The sequence below is a fragment of the Typha latifolia genome, chromosome 4 (genome assembly GCF_019914945.1).
Source record: "Typha latifolia isolate L0001 chromosome 4, TyphaL0001v2, whole genome shotgun sequence".
NCBI lineage: Eukaryota > Viridiplantae > Streptophyta > Magnoliopsida > Poales > Typhaceae > Typha > Typha latifolia.
This window is the reverse complement of record NC_133089.1, coordinates 86,201-100,349: the sequence shown is the minus strand read 5'-3', so window position 1 is coordinate 100,349 and position 14,149 is coordinate 86,201. Positions and strand designations below refer to the sequence as shown.

At 38.8% G+C, this 14,149-nt stretch overlaps 2 protein-coding genes and 1 long non-coding RNA gene across 5 annotated transcripts; 2 read left to right on the top strand and 1 right to left on the bottom strand.

The window, feature by feature from the left end:
• Positions 1-138: 138 nt before the first annotated feature.
• On the top strand, positions 139-1,795 carry LOC140787246 (large ribosomal subunit protein uL6m-like). 3 transcript variants are annotated; one of them, XM_073136058.1, is made up of 3 exons: positions 139-312; positions 409-536; positions 1,274-1,795. In XM_073136058.1, the coding sequence occupies exon 3, from the start codon at positions 1,299-1,301 to the stop codon at positions 1,605-1,607; it is 309 nt and encodes a 102-aa protein (XP_072992159.1). In that variant the 5' UTR covers positions 139-312; positions 409-536; positions 1,274-1,298; the 3' UTR covers positions 1,608-1,795. The 3 variants fall into 3 exon arrangements, with proteins under 3 accessions (XP_072992159.1, XP_072992158.1, XP_072992160.1); XM_073136057.1 differs by lacking the exon at positions 409-536 and having other exon boundaries at positions 142-312; XM_073136059.1 differs by lacking the exons at positions 139-312; positions 409-536 and adding an exon at positions 553-816.
• A 2,791-nt stretch (positions 1,796-4,586) lies between these two features.
• Positions 4,587-13,938, top strand: LOC140787644 (FIP1[V]-like protein). Its single transcript, XM_073136682.1, has 9 exons — positions 4,587-5,532; positions 6,524-6,774; positions 7,631-7,757; positions 7,843-7,911; positions 7,996-8,148; positions 8,315-8,416; positions 8,567-8,877; positions 10,216-11,839; positions 12,418-13,938. The coding sequence occupies exons 1-9, from the start codon at positions 4,654-4,656 to the stop codon at positions 13,000-13,002; spliced, it is 4,101 nt and encodes a 1,366-aa protein (XP_072992783.1). The 5' UTR covers positions 4,587-4,653; the 3' UTR covers positions 13,003-13,938.
• LOC140787647 (uncharacterized) lies at positions 9,324-10,511 on the bottom strand. Its single transcript, XR_012108874.1, has 3 exons — positions 10,371-10,511; positions 10,199-10,292; positions 9,324-9,430 (listed from the first exon to the last, which is right to left on the bottom strand). It is a non-coding gene; the product is annotated as an uncharacterized lncRNA (long non-coding RNA).
• Positions 13,939-14,149: the final 211 nt, after the last annotated feature.

Genomic DNA, 14,149 nt, shown 5'->3' with positions numbered 1-14,149 from the left:
GGTTTTCTCTCGTTTTTGCAAAACAAACCCATAAAAATGGACCAAAACTTAAGTCTTCTATTCGTAGATGGTTTTTGCAAAACAAACCCACAAAAAATAGACCAAAACTTAAGTCTTCTAATCGTAGATGGGCCCGGGGCTGCTCCAAGCCCACTTACCAACCGAAGTATTCTCGCTCACGCTCTTCGATTCCCTCCGCTCCCCGTCTCTCTTCGATCTCACTCCGAACGTCCGATTCGAAACCCTAACATTGCTCGCAGCAGCGCGACCTCTCCGTCGCCGTCGTCGGCGCTTCCGCCGCCAGGTTGTTAGGTACGTTTCCTCTTCTATCTCACTTTTACTACTTCCCTTTCTCTTTGGGCAGACTTAGATGTCCAATCTCTTCTTCTTATTTTGTTCTGCTGGCAGGATCTTTGTGTTTTGCTATTCTATCTCTGTTTCAAGGACTTTTTTTTGGCATATATCATATTCCAATACATGATTTGCTGGATCAAGAGTGAATTTGGAAGAAATGGAAACAATTGAAAAGAAGAGAGGTATTAAATTGTAGTCGAAAGAGAGATTAAACTTGTAATCCTTTCTCTCAAACATCTCCAGCTTTTACTCCGACATGCAAAGTTGAAATTTTGGTCTATTGATTAAATGAGATATATTACCACATGTAATGCAATGCTTTAGTGTCCTTTTCTTTTCCTTTCATGCGCATGCAGAAAAGAGTCAACATAGTTTAGCTGATCGTATATTCTGCGATCATGAGGAGTGGATTCAGGAATTATCTGATGGTGAAGGCATCGGTCGTAGGAGCTTCTTAAGCTGGTTATTTTGGTTCTTGCGCCATCTTTGTTGTGCAGTTATCTTTATTCAATTATGTATATTATATCAAAGTGGAGTGAATTCATGAATTACTTGATGGTAAGAGTGTCAATTGCGGAATCTTTCAAGCCATCTATTTTTGGTTCTTGTATCATCTAAATTGTGCAGTCATATTTATTCCATTATGCTATTATCATAATGACTACTGCATTCAAGAATTATTTTATGGTGAAAGCATCGATTTGCAGAACTATTCAAGTTGGTTATTTTTGGTTCTTGCATCATCTTAGTTGTGCAGTCATGTACTTATGTTTATTCTGTTTTGTCTATTATATCAAAGTAGGGAGTGGATTCTGGAATTATTTGATTGTGATTGCAAAAATTAGTCAACCTGCTTATTTTTGGTTCTTGCGTCATCTTAATTGTGCACGCAGTTATGTTTATTCTATTATGTCTACAGAGACAATTGATTACAAAAGTTACACATGGAAGCCAAATTCTTTAGGTTCCTTAAAATTGTCGGAGTAGGTTTTAAAGCAAGAACTGAAGCTGAAGGGCGTCAGTTGTTTCTCAAACTGGGTTACAGCCACGAGGTAGAGTTTGCTGTTCCTCCTGCTGTTCGAGTTTTCTGCTTCAAACCCAACATAATATGCTGCACTGGGATAGACAAGGAAAGAGTGCACCAGTTTGCCGGAGCTGTTCGTAGTTGCAAGCCTCCTGAAGTTTACAAAGGTAAGGGTATTATGTACATTGATGAAGTTGTAAAGAAAAAGCAAGGGAAAAAATCCAAATGATCCAGGGTAAAATAGAAGCAGCAGCCCTTTTGAAACAAATTGTTTGCACGACTTATTTACTATTCTTGCAACAGAGCTATGTATACTTTTCTCACATGTGACTCTAATAGCTCTTGTGAGTTCATTTTCTCCAACTAACATCATCTAAGCTTGTTTAAGGTAGTAAGTTGTGTGATTCTATTTTTCAAGTTCTCATAGCTGGTAAATGGTTTATTAAGGCTTATAGAACGGTTGTACGATTCTTCATATATCTGCTTCCTTTAACTCACTGAAGCAATTGCTGTTGCCCTTGACCATTGAAAAATGAATTACTGATGCATCTTGCAAAATGAGTTACTAATGGTGGATTTCATAGTGGTGTTGCTATGACTGATCATGTTTCATAGTGTTAATTGCAATATGATATACAAAATGTTAGTATACTCTGTAACTCTGCGAGTCTGGTGATTACTGGAAGATTAATTTTGGCATAAGAAATGGAGAGGAGGAATGCAAGAATTCCCTTTCGTCCTCTATTTTTTCCATACATCATATATTTTAGACTGTCTCCTCTTATTGTTCTAACTATTATTTAAACAAATCGGAAAGTTTTTCTCTCCACTCCTAGACCTTTAGATGAGAGAATTTCCTTTTCTTTTCGCTGCTCCTCTGTCTCTTTGTTATCTCTCAAATTGTTTCCTTTTCTTTTTCTGTTTTTGCCCTAATTGGAGCCAAACAAGATAGTAATATTGATTCCAATCACCCAACTGTTTAACGAGTTCTATTAGATAACTGAGAAGGTTGGATGTGCTGTCTAGCTCCTTTAGTCTACCAATTTTGAACAACAAAGAATAAAAAAATTCTAAAGAGCTCGAAAAAACCTTATGCGGTTTTATAAATTTATCACATATTTTTGTTTTTTTTATTACGGAATCATGTAATCTGTTTTCTAACTAATTTATAATTTCTTTGTTTTTTGGTGTAGAAAGAGACACATGCCTGGCATTTAATATCAGTTTTCCCTTAAGAAACAATATATTTTTCGTAAAAATAATAATATACATTTAAATAAATATGTAAAACACTCTTTTTCTTTATTTATTTTTACCACAATGTTAGCAAACGTACGTGCTTATATACTTAATAGATTACGTTAATTTTTCTGTGCATTTATCAGCTGATTGCTCTGCTTCGTTTTCTTGGACGCCTTTTTCTTCTCCATTTGGATCTGCCGCAACTGGATGCTCCAGGAGATTGATCAATGGCTTAAAAATCTATAGGTTTTCAACCCGTATGAGGCAGAATGGCCTCCTCATCAGTTAATTTAGGAAACAACTAGCTGAATGCTCCAAAATTCTCAAAGATAGCGCTTCCCTGCCCAACAATTTCTCCACCATTTGTCCTCATTGTTCTTCAAGCCTGAGCTTTTGCATATATAACAAGGATCATTTGCATAGTTATGAACCTGTTGAATTATATGGTGTGGCACTTTGTGTTGGTGTATTTGACTTGATCTGCGGTATCAATAAGATATTCGAGTTCCAAAAATTGTAGAAAGGACTCTGTTTGTGAGTTCCGGCAATGACCTGCACGTATTGAAAGACTGGACGAGGAAAAAAGTTACGAGCAATGCAGGTAGAGAACTCATATGAGTAAGAATGCAAGAAAGCAACATTGTCTAAAATCTCTCAGTCAGAAGCAGTCATAGTAAATGGCTTATCGTCAATAGTTCTCAAGAAGAAGGATTGCTTGCTTCTGAAACTTCCATGACAGTGTTATTGCTCTTGTCATACGTGATCGATGAGATATGGCTCAAGAACAAGCAGGTGGAAAATGGCTGACAGGGAAAGAGAGAAGAACACAGCAATGCCACAAGGAGAAAGAAATCATTCAATCCTAACAGCTTCTTAACCGCGTAACTACAGTTGAGCATGGGAAAAGGGAAATTTTATAGCTGATCTACAATGCACAAGTGGTAAGAGAAAAATGTCTCATCTTTTTTTCCTTTATCCCGATGTACTCTTAAACTTGAGAAAACAGAAGAAGCAAACTGTGCCATCAGTTCTGAGATTATTTGAATTTATCCGGCAGTGGAGGAAATGAAGTAACAAGCATTCGTGAAGATTATCGACTATTTTCAAACCAAGGTTTTGTCAATTTATATGTTGTCAGATTAATGAATATTAGAGTCTCATAAACTCAATAAATATAGTTAAGGTTATCTAAGAAAATAAAGCACACATAAAAACTATAATTAAACTCACATATTACAACTAAATCCATATGTGTTAAAACTCACATGCAAGTATTATATAATTTTTAGATAGACTAAATTACTCTTATAATAGCTAAAAAAATAATTTTTGGATAGTTATACCCTCATCTTCTTCCTTATGCTTCCCCTCTTCTTTTCCACGTCATTTTCTTCCCAAGTATTTTTTAGTTAAATATACATCTCTCAATTTATCTCTTGTTACTATTTAAAAACAACTCTCAGAGTTACTATTGAATGTTGGAGAAGCTAAGGAAGCAATGAGAAAGAAGTTGTTACCATGAAGTGATTCTAAGCCGGTCATATCTTTTCTAAGCATTTTCAGTTAGACCTTCACAAGAAATAATACAACAAAAGAATTGAGAAGGAGACTATTCTATTTCTAATTAGAGTAAAGACTCTTCAATTTTCTTTATCACATGAGAACATTTGGCTTAAAAAGTTAATTTCATGGCTTCTGTTAATTATGTCTAAGCGAGTATTTGTATGCTTTTATAGTACACGAGGGTAAAATGATATGTAGTGAAAATATAGGGAGGTAAAATGTAATTAAACTTTTTTTTTTTCTAATTGGATGTAATTGATGTTGATAATTTATATTTTGGCAAAAATAAGTATTTCATATTATATTTTACTTTTTTATTTTAAAATATTAAATAATTAGTTGTAATGATCTAATTTAAGTTCGAGATAACCAACATTAAAAATTAACTCTATTATTTACCCCATTTATTGCAGAAACCCCGCCGCCTCGCGACACTCCTTCCTCTCTTTCCGACGAAGTTCTCTCTGGAGATGGAAGACGACGACGAGTTCGGCGATCTCTACACCGACGTACTTCATCCCTTCTCGTCTTCCACTGCCGCAGTTAAATCATCCCCCGATCCCCTCGCTGGCGTCATCTCATTCGACCGGATCCAACCCTTCCGATCATCCTCCCACGTTTCGAAAACCATAGATGCATCCGTTTCGGAGGATGGGGACGAAGGCTGGATGCTTGGGCGCGCCCCTCCCGCCGTGGAGCCTCCGGCAAATTGGAACGACGACGACGATGAAGAAGATGTCCCGGTCCGGCCTCGGGAGGAGGGTAAGTCTGGGGTTTCAAAAGAGGAGGGAGCTAGGGTTTCCGAAATCCCAGAGGGTGATGCTGATATGGATGAGACCGAGGGGTCTGAGAATCAAGAAGTGGATGGTGGAATTGGGGAGAACATGGAGGTCGGCGATCTGGGTCAGGTCCTCGTGATTCCTGGCCTCGCGGCGACTCCGGCCGCTCCGGCTGCTATTGGGCCGTCTCTTGTCTTGAACGGCGGGGATTCAAAGCCGTCGGCAAGCGAGGACTGGGACAGCGATAGCGAGGATGATCTCCAGATCGTCTTGAATGATAACAACCACGGGTTGCTCCCCGGTGATAGGGATGAGAAAGATGGAATCGAGGACGATGACGACGAAGATGGCGAAGAGGATTTGGTTATTGTCACCGGTGGCGAAGAGCAACATCGCCATCTTCCAGCCATGGATGAGCAAGATTGGGGGGAGGAGGGTATGCAGGCCGTGGGGGATGTGAAGGATTTGGGGGAGGCAGGGAAAGGGATCGGTGTTGTTGGGTCTGCTCCGGCTACAAGGATTGGGTACAGCAATCATGGGTTCCATGCACAACATCATTCTATGTTCAAGGTCAGTTTTCTGAGCAAGTTTATGTCGTGATGTCGAAGCAGTACTCTTAGAAATTGTAAATTTGACTTCTTTGTCCTGTCGAATTGCTTTTTGATTTTCTTTAATTATCATGTAATAGTAATCATTTGGAAATTATCTGAATTCATTTTTCATTCACAGTACATTCTTGGAAATGCTCTGAATATATTTGTTTCGGATAAAAACCTGTTATGGCCAAACCCAAGAAACAAATGAGTCAGTCAAAGGATTGAGTAGGAGCTTCTTTTTTTTTTTTTTTTGTTAGTTTCTTTTGATATAAATGATCAACAAAAGAGAGACTATAAAATTGGGAAACAAATCATTTGCAACGTGAAGTTTAATTAGAGTTATGATTTAAGGTTTCACATTGGACTGTGCGCAAAAAATGTTCTAACATCTATTTCATACCAGATATTCCATTTCATCTTGAGTATATTGTGGGATCTAACCTGATAATTATTTAGGCTCATTATCCACTATTTAGATTGATTACCTCTCTTTCACTTGTTTACTTAAGTTTGGCAGTTATTGCAGTATGTTTCTACAAGTTCTGCAGAAAGGAAGGAGTTAGTGGCATACTGACTGAATATTGTTCACTTTTATTGTTCTTCGATCTCATATTAGTTTACGATGTATTGGGAGATGTATTTCTAACTCATTCCAAACATTGAATTCCTTTCTGATAGTTTAGCAGTAGAAGGTACTCTCGGAAAATCAATATAAATTGAGAAAATGTTCTTGGCGCCATAGCTTCACAACTAGTGACCATTGTGTTATCTAATTTTCCATTTTATGAGTCTGGTTGTGTATTGATAATCGAGAGAAACATTATGCAGTTTGAGTGTCATATATCTTACAGCTTCTTCCATTTTCAGAGCATTCAACAGTGATTGGTTGGCAATTCAGTGGTCTTTTATCTCTCGATGTTTTATGTCCTCCTAAGTTATTGATTCTTATTTTCCTTGTAATGCAGTATATAAGACCTGGTGCAGCACCTGTGTCTGGGAGCCCTATCAGTGGTGCTATAGGTCTTCCAGGTCAAGTTCGTCCTTCGTTATCCTCTGGGCCTATTGCTGGTCGAGGGAGAGGTGATTGGAGACCTGCTGGAGGTAGGGGCATTACAAATGCACAGAAAGGCTTCCCTTCTAGTTACGGGGCTTGGACCAATAATTCATCAGCCCGTGCATTTGGCAGCGGACTAGACTTTAGCCTTCCCCCACATAAGTAAGCTTGGTAGTTGACATGCTTGTTGCAAATATATTTTTCTTTCTTTGGTTTAATTCCATGAAAATGTTTCTGAATTTTTGTTTTGTTGATGATGACAGTTTAGGTTGTTTCTTGTTTACTGTATAATTAGATAGTCCATTACAGCATGGGTCGGATTGCAGTCTGTGACCAGTATGGTAGACTATTCTTGTTGCATACTACATAATATATGATCATGAAGTTGGATTTCCTCGTTTTTCCTTATTGTTGGATGTTTATGAAAATATAGCTCACTAGCTTAGTAGTGGGGTATGCAATAAAAGCTGGTTCAGTGTAGATGGATAATATGCTCTCAGTATGTTATTATTAGGCATGGTGCTCCTTAACATGTAAATGTCCAAGTTGCTTCATCAATTTTCTAGCAACTGATCCATGATTTTTTTACAAATTTTGATTGCAAAGTTTTTAAAAAACAAATAAGGATAGTTTTCAAAATGCGTGTACTTCTGTTATGTAGCAGCAGGTATAGCTTTAATGTGTTTGGTGGCATCTTATCTGTGTTCTTCTTATCTAAAATTTCCTTGTAGATGGATGCCCCTACCAAATCCCAAGAGTGATAAGTTGCAGGCTATGAGTTGTATGGACTGTTGAATCTTCATTTTATGTCTCAGAACTTTATTTCTACCAGTAGCCCTTTACAATCAACTTATGGATAAATTGATTGTCATCTGCGCTTTTCTTCCTGAGAATTCCAGGATGTGTGCTAGCTGATTTCTGTGGAGTTCCTCATGAATGAAATCAGTAAAAACCAAAAAGTACTTTTCTGGATTTCTAGATCCTGATGTTTTCGTTTTCCAATTGCTTAATTTTTCAGGACAGTATTTGATATTGAGATTGATAGTTTTGAGGAAAAACCATGGAGACATCCTGGTGTTGATATTTCAGATTTTTTCAACTTTGGACTGGATGAGGAGAAGTGGAAAGATTACTGCAAACAGCTGGCAAGTGATTGTCTATTTTCCACTTCTTTTATGCTAGATTTGGATGTACCTTTTAAGGAATTTTATCTTTATCTATTATTATCAGGACCAACTACGTTTGGAGTCTACGATGCAAAGCAAAATCCGCGTTTACGAGAGCGGGCGATCAGAGCAGGTTATACTTTATTTGAGGATGCTATAGACAGTCATTGATTTCTCTCTCTTATGTTTTAATTTTTCATTGTTCTTATGATTTCAGGAGTATGATCCAGATTTACCCCCTGAACTTGCTGCTGCTGCAGCAGGTCATCATGATATTTCCTCTGATAACAGGCATCATGGCAAAGCAGATACTGGCCTAGTTGATTTTAATGGCCAAGGAAGAGGACCTGTAAACATAAGACCACCATTAGTAAGATCTCGTCCTTGTCTGATATCCTAGATTTTATATTTCCCAACTACTATATTTTACAGCCTCTGGTTGCTGCTTATTTCTAAGATCAAAATATCTTTCTTTATTGCCTCATTCTTAAAAGTACCTAGTTCTTAATTTTGTATTTATGATAATTGTCATCCAGCCAACTGGGAGAGCCATACAGGTTGAAGGTGGTTATGGTGAACGCCTTCCCTCTATAGACACCAGGCCACCTCGGATGCGTGATGCAGATGCAATTATAGAGGTGAGTTTTCATCTTCTATATGAATTAGAATAATACTGTACTGCTGTATATTTTGTTTTATTCTTTGATCTTCTATATTCATTTTGTAGTATGTATTAATTAAAAATATCACAGTACCGTATATTGCAAACTAAAGGCTTCCATAAACAGATTGCGTTGGAGGACTCTTTGGATGATCAAAGTGGGTTTAATGGTGCAGTAGCACAACCTGATAAAGCTTTCCAAGGAGATCGGTTTAAAGGCTCCCATGAGATTGAAGAGGTTGAAAGACATGCTACATCAGAATATGTGGAACCCTTGCCTCATAATTTCAAGGGGAATAAACGGGATGCTACTAGACGACCAACCAAAGGAGATGATTTATCACCCTTCTCTATCGAGGCACCTGTTCAGTACCCTTCCAATTCTAAAATGAGGAGTCCTGTACATGGTGGAGCTTTGGGTATACATCGTAGTGAGAGGTATATTATTCATTGTAGACTTGCTTTAATTGTGCTTAGTTCAATAATGTTACCTTGTGGGATGATTATATCTCTTATTTGGACAGATATATGGTGGATTTGTTGAGGTAGTAATGCTAGATAAAATGTAGATACTCATTGCTTATAACTTGGATAATTCTATGCTAACAATGCCATTGGTTTACGTACAAAGTAAAGCTTTGATAGTCTGATACAGTCCTCAAGAGGTGTCTCTCGATTCTCAAAATCTGCCGTACCTATTATGCCAAAAAAAAAAATGCTGATTAGAACCAGATGAGGGGCCTTTCCTTGTGGTATGGCCTCCGCCCGTCCCTGCCTCAACAAAGCTGACCATCTGCCTATGAGAAAGCGAGTTGCACTGTCGCGAGAAGAAGTTCTGTTTCTGCTGCTTAACTGCTATTGAATACAACCATTGGTTTATCAAAGGTTCCTATACTTTGTAGGATATAATCAACAGATCCATGTGTGCAGACATCCCAATGTCAACAGCTGTTTTTTGGCTATTGCATGTATGTCGCGCGTAGAGACCATCCTTCCCATGTAACATGAAAATGACAAAAAACAGTGAAATGGATAACCATGAATTCTTTTGAACATCATACTGGAACTTTATAGAATCATTTTTGACAGAAGATTAGTGCATATTATATCACTTTTCAGGAAAGGTTTATCGAGAAGTTACTCTGAGAGTTATGACATATCTCTTGCTACATTCTATACTTGCATTGTAATGTGATATCCAAACTCTTACAATAACTGTTAGGTCAACTGATTTATAATCATGACAAAGCAACACAACAACAGCTCTTGCAGGTAAGGTCTGAGTGGTTTAAGCTACATCACAGACAGCTCATAGAATCTTATGATCCAGAACTTAGTTTGCAATCTTCTTCAGATCATATGCCTAGTATTTTAGGTTTCGGTGAGTATATTGCTGTTATGTGTAGTTGCCCTTTTCAATGCATGAAGATGATACCTTGAAGAAAGAAGCGCCTAGAAAGAGTGGCAAGACTTTTTTTAAAGGCACATCTTTTCACTAGCTTTTGTGTACATTGGAAGCAAGAAAATGTACATGGATTTAGTATCTACTTCAGGTCTTGTTGACTGAATACATAAGTCAAATTATGCAAAGCATCTCTTTGTTGTTGCCACTACCGGGTTTCCCAGTTCTTTCATTTTAGTGCATTCCCCGTTCTTAATTTCTTCGCAAAGTTTTGTCTATGGATTGTGAAAACCAAATGGTATTAGTTATTAACTATTCTTGTCAAACATAAGTAAAATATATCCAGAATAAAATTACTTTCTGATATTTTTCAGGTCGCCTGAAGGTATATCACGTAGAAGGCACTCCAGCATGAGTGGCGAAAATTCTGATGATGTAATCCTTTGCCAACCTGCCAGTTCAGACAAGGATGATTATGATCACAGAGAGGTTGAAAGCACTGAGATTAAGGAGACTTTGGAAGTATCACCTTCTGTTGCAGTTGAAGCTTCAAAGGAGTTGAGCAGTGAAGATAGATCTGATGAACATGATGACAAGGTTGCTTTGGGTGATAGCATTGAAGCAGAAGGAGAGGATGGTAATTCGGATTTTCATGTATCCAGTGAGATTGTCAATGACAGCTTAGTTCGTTCTGGCAAAAAGCAAAAGCCAAGTTCTCAGGTTGAACAACCTGTTATTCAGGATAATTGTGATGAAGGTGAAATACCGACCTCACATAGTGACAACAGTAGAGCAAAATCTGGGAGCAGTAAGGAATATCAGAGGCATTCTGAGCAAGGTGAAGAAGTAATGCAAGATGGCCGTCTTAGGCAGATGAGTGATTCAAAAAGGCGCCGTGAAAGGGAGGAACATAACCTTCTTACAAAGGATGAATACCATCAGGATGCTAGAGAGATTGATAGAAGCCGGATAGCTTCCAGAGGGAAGGAAGATATATATCACCCTTATGGACATAGAGATATTGATTCTGCCTCTACACATGCTGTTCGAGGCAGAAGTTTTGAGAGGCCTAGAGAAGCAGATGTGTGGCACAGGAGAGAGGATAATATTCATAGTAGACGAGTTGAAGAAATAAGGCGGGAGCAGAGTGCAGAAGCAAGTTCAAGGCAGAGGGATAAGATAAGGTCAAGTGAAAGGAATGATAGAGATAGTTATATTCATCTGAAAAAACGGATGGATGATGGTGATTGGAGAGGCCACAGTAAAGATAGGGGTTCAAGGCAGAGGGAGAGAGATGATGCCACAATGAGTCGTCGTGATAGCTTAGATGATTCTCACATTAGGAAAAAAAAGGATGAAGAAACTTTAAAGAGAGGAAAAGCTGATAAGGAACAGTCCTCGCATGGTTTCCGGGCCAGGGAAGATTCCAGCCGGAGTAAGAGGGAAAGGGATGATGGTATAGATCAGAGGAGAAGAGAAGATATCATTAGAATGAGAGACAAGGCAGAGGAACATTATTCCGCTAAACACAAAGATGATGGCGGTCGTATCAGGGAGAAAGAGGATAGGCAGCGACACAAGCAACCCCATGATAATACATTGATACACCGTGAGAGAGAAGAAGGACGAGGAGCAGTTAGGAGTGGCCGAGTGGGGAGTGCCAGGGATAAGGAGGACTCGAAATCCATAGGTTTTGATAAGGATTATCAGGAAAAAGATCGTAGAAGGCAAAATGAGCGGCCCCAGAGAGATCGATCTGGGGAAGAGAATGCTATGCACCATAAAGGACGTGGGGATGTGCATTCACGGGACAAGCAGCTAAACAATGATGAAAGAGGTTCAAGGCATGAAAGAACAAACCCTTACCATGATCGTCAACAGATCTATAGGGAAAGAAACAGTGTAAGTACAAAAAAATTGAAAGAACCTATTGAGCAAAACACACGGGGACCTGGCAAAGGGAGGCATGAGGACAGCATTGCTAACCGCAATAAGAAGGTATGACTTGATAACTGGCAGAATTTTGCTGTTTGTTTGATGAGACTAGGCTTCTATATTAATTTGAAGAAAAGCATTAGTTAGCTTTCCAAATTGTACTGTAGTATGTCACTCGTAAATGAAGATGGCGTTCATCTAGGATATGTTACCTTGTTATGTCTAAAGATTACCCTTCTTTTACCTTTAATCAGGACGGATGTCTAACTTGAAGTTACCTCTACCTGAAATTGGCTAAATCGTCATATGAAAATTAATCAATATACACGGATTTCAGAAGCTGCTTTTGCAATTTTTTTTGCTTCCAGATTTTTCTTGCTTGATTTTCAGATATTCTATAGGATTTGATCCTCTGTGATATCAGTAAGTACATTTGTTGAAATGATGCTATCCTTCTGCACTTTGACTATTTTCATATGCTGGAGGCTTCTTATAAGAAGTCACAATGAGAAGTATGACATGATAAACTTATCATGTTGATGTAGGTTGATATAAACTTAGTTACTTACTGCATTCTCTTAGCAAACTCCATCTTATGAGATTACATGCTTGTGAATAATTTACCACCTCGTCTTGATCAGAGCATCATGGGAGGTACAAGTGAGCAAGAAAGCAGTAGTATTACTTCTGCAATATTATCAAAAAAGGGGCATACCCAAATTCACCAAGAACCAGATGTTTCTTTTATGAAGCAAGAGGATGAAGATCTTGCTTCGGATGATGAGAACCTAGAGGATTCAAGAAGGGGACGGTCTAAATTGGAGCGTTGGACTAGCCACGATGAAAGAGATTATATTACAATTGACAGCACAAAGACATTCTCTACTTCTAAGGTTGCGAAGGAGGTTGCAGGTTCCAATGTTGATATCATACAGGAAGATGTAGTTGGCAACACTGAAGGTACCGATAATGTTGGCGATGTGGATCCCAAGGGTGGTGATACTGGTCAAGTTGCGGAGAAGATGGGGGGAAATCGGGATCGCCATCTGGACACGGTAGCTAAGCTTAAGAGACGAAGTGAGCGCTTCAAACCTCTCTTGCCAGGTGAGGAGACAGGAACAAACAGAAAGGTGGAGAATGAAGTGCATACTCCCCAGAATGAAGCTGCTGATATGGAGGTAAAACTGGAGCGACCAGCACGCAAAAGAAGGTGGACTGGGAGTTGATTAATCAGAAAAGGAAAAGAAAATCTTAGATCGATGTGTTACAGTTGGCCTCATTGGTTAATCTTGCTCCTCTGTGGCACATCCAAATTATAATTGATGCAGCAGGTGGCATGCTGGGGGCAGTGCTGCCGCGCACATCTTCAAATCAAACCCCAACCCTCGTGATGCTTTTGTCTAAACTTATATGGATATGTAACTTCAAACATGATGGTTGGTGGCTCAGAACATTGTATTGCCTTGTACTGTTTCTTTTTCCAGGGATGCAGGCACATTATAATGCATGGAGGCTCCTTAATTCGGTCGGACTCCACAGGATCATGCAATTATGAAGACTTGCTTGATGGGAGGCATCGATTGACTGACGACAATGGTAACTTGCTTCAGCTTTGAATTTGACACAATTGGCACTGGTGTTGGCTTCTTGTGGAAAAGATCTGACAACTTGGTGGTTGAATGAAGCTGAATCAGTTCCTGCTTTCTATATATTGTTTCAATGTGATTGTGTCAGCTGGAGTGAGTGTAAACCGTGACTGATGGGTCCATTTCCTTTCTTCTTTTTTACTTAACAAGATCTATGTTAGGCAGTGTTAGATCTGGATACTGAAAGACTGGACAGGACATTTATAGGAGGAGAGGATGATTATAGGAGAACATGGGTCATCTCAGCTGATGTTTTCATCCCATAAATCCTTTTCAAGTCCAGGAGCAGACCCTTGGTGAATGAAGATCGCGTTGATGATGACAGAAGCCCATATGACTGACTTAAACTCGTTACTACTTTCTCTCAAATTCCAGAGATTGGTTGCATTGGGTGCCACTGTATGATAATAAGTGTATGTATTAGCAAATGCTGGGCGGTCTTAGCCGGCCCATAGCCAACAAGTTTTTGGGCAGAGAATTGGCCTACAGGAGTTATAAAATCAAATGAGTACTGAAGCCTTTTTGTTGGTTCCCTTCCTTCTGATGATAATTGATGATAACATGGTCCATTGTAGTCTGAGGGACAAAGTTATGCCTATGTGATGATCCTCTTGCAATCACTTTAACTTAAGTTGATTGATATCTTTAGATACCATGTCATTAGGCACCGCGTAGTCTACCGTTGCTACATCCTGCTACTGGGACAATCGGATATACGTTTTGGCAT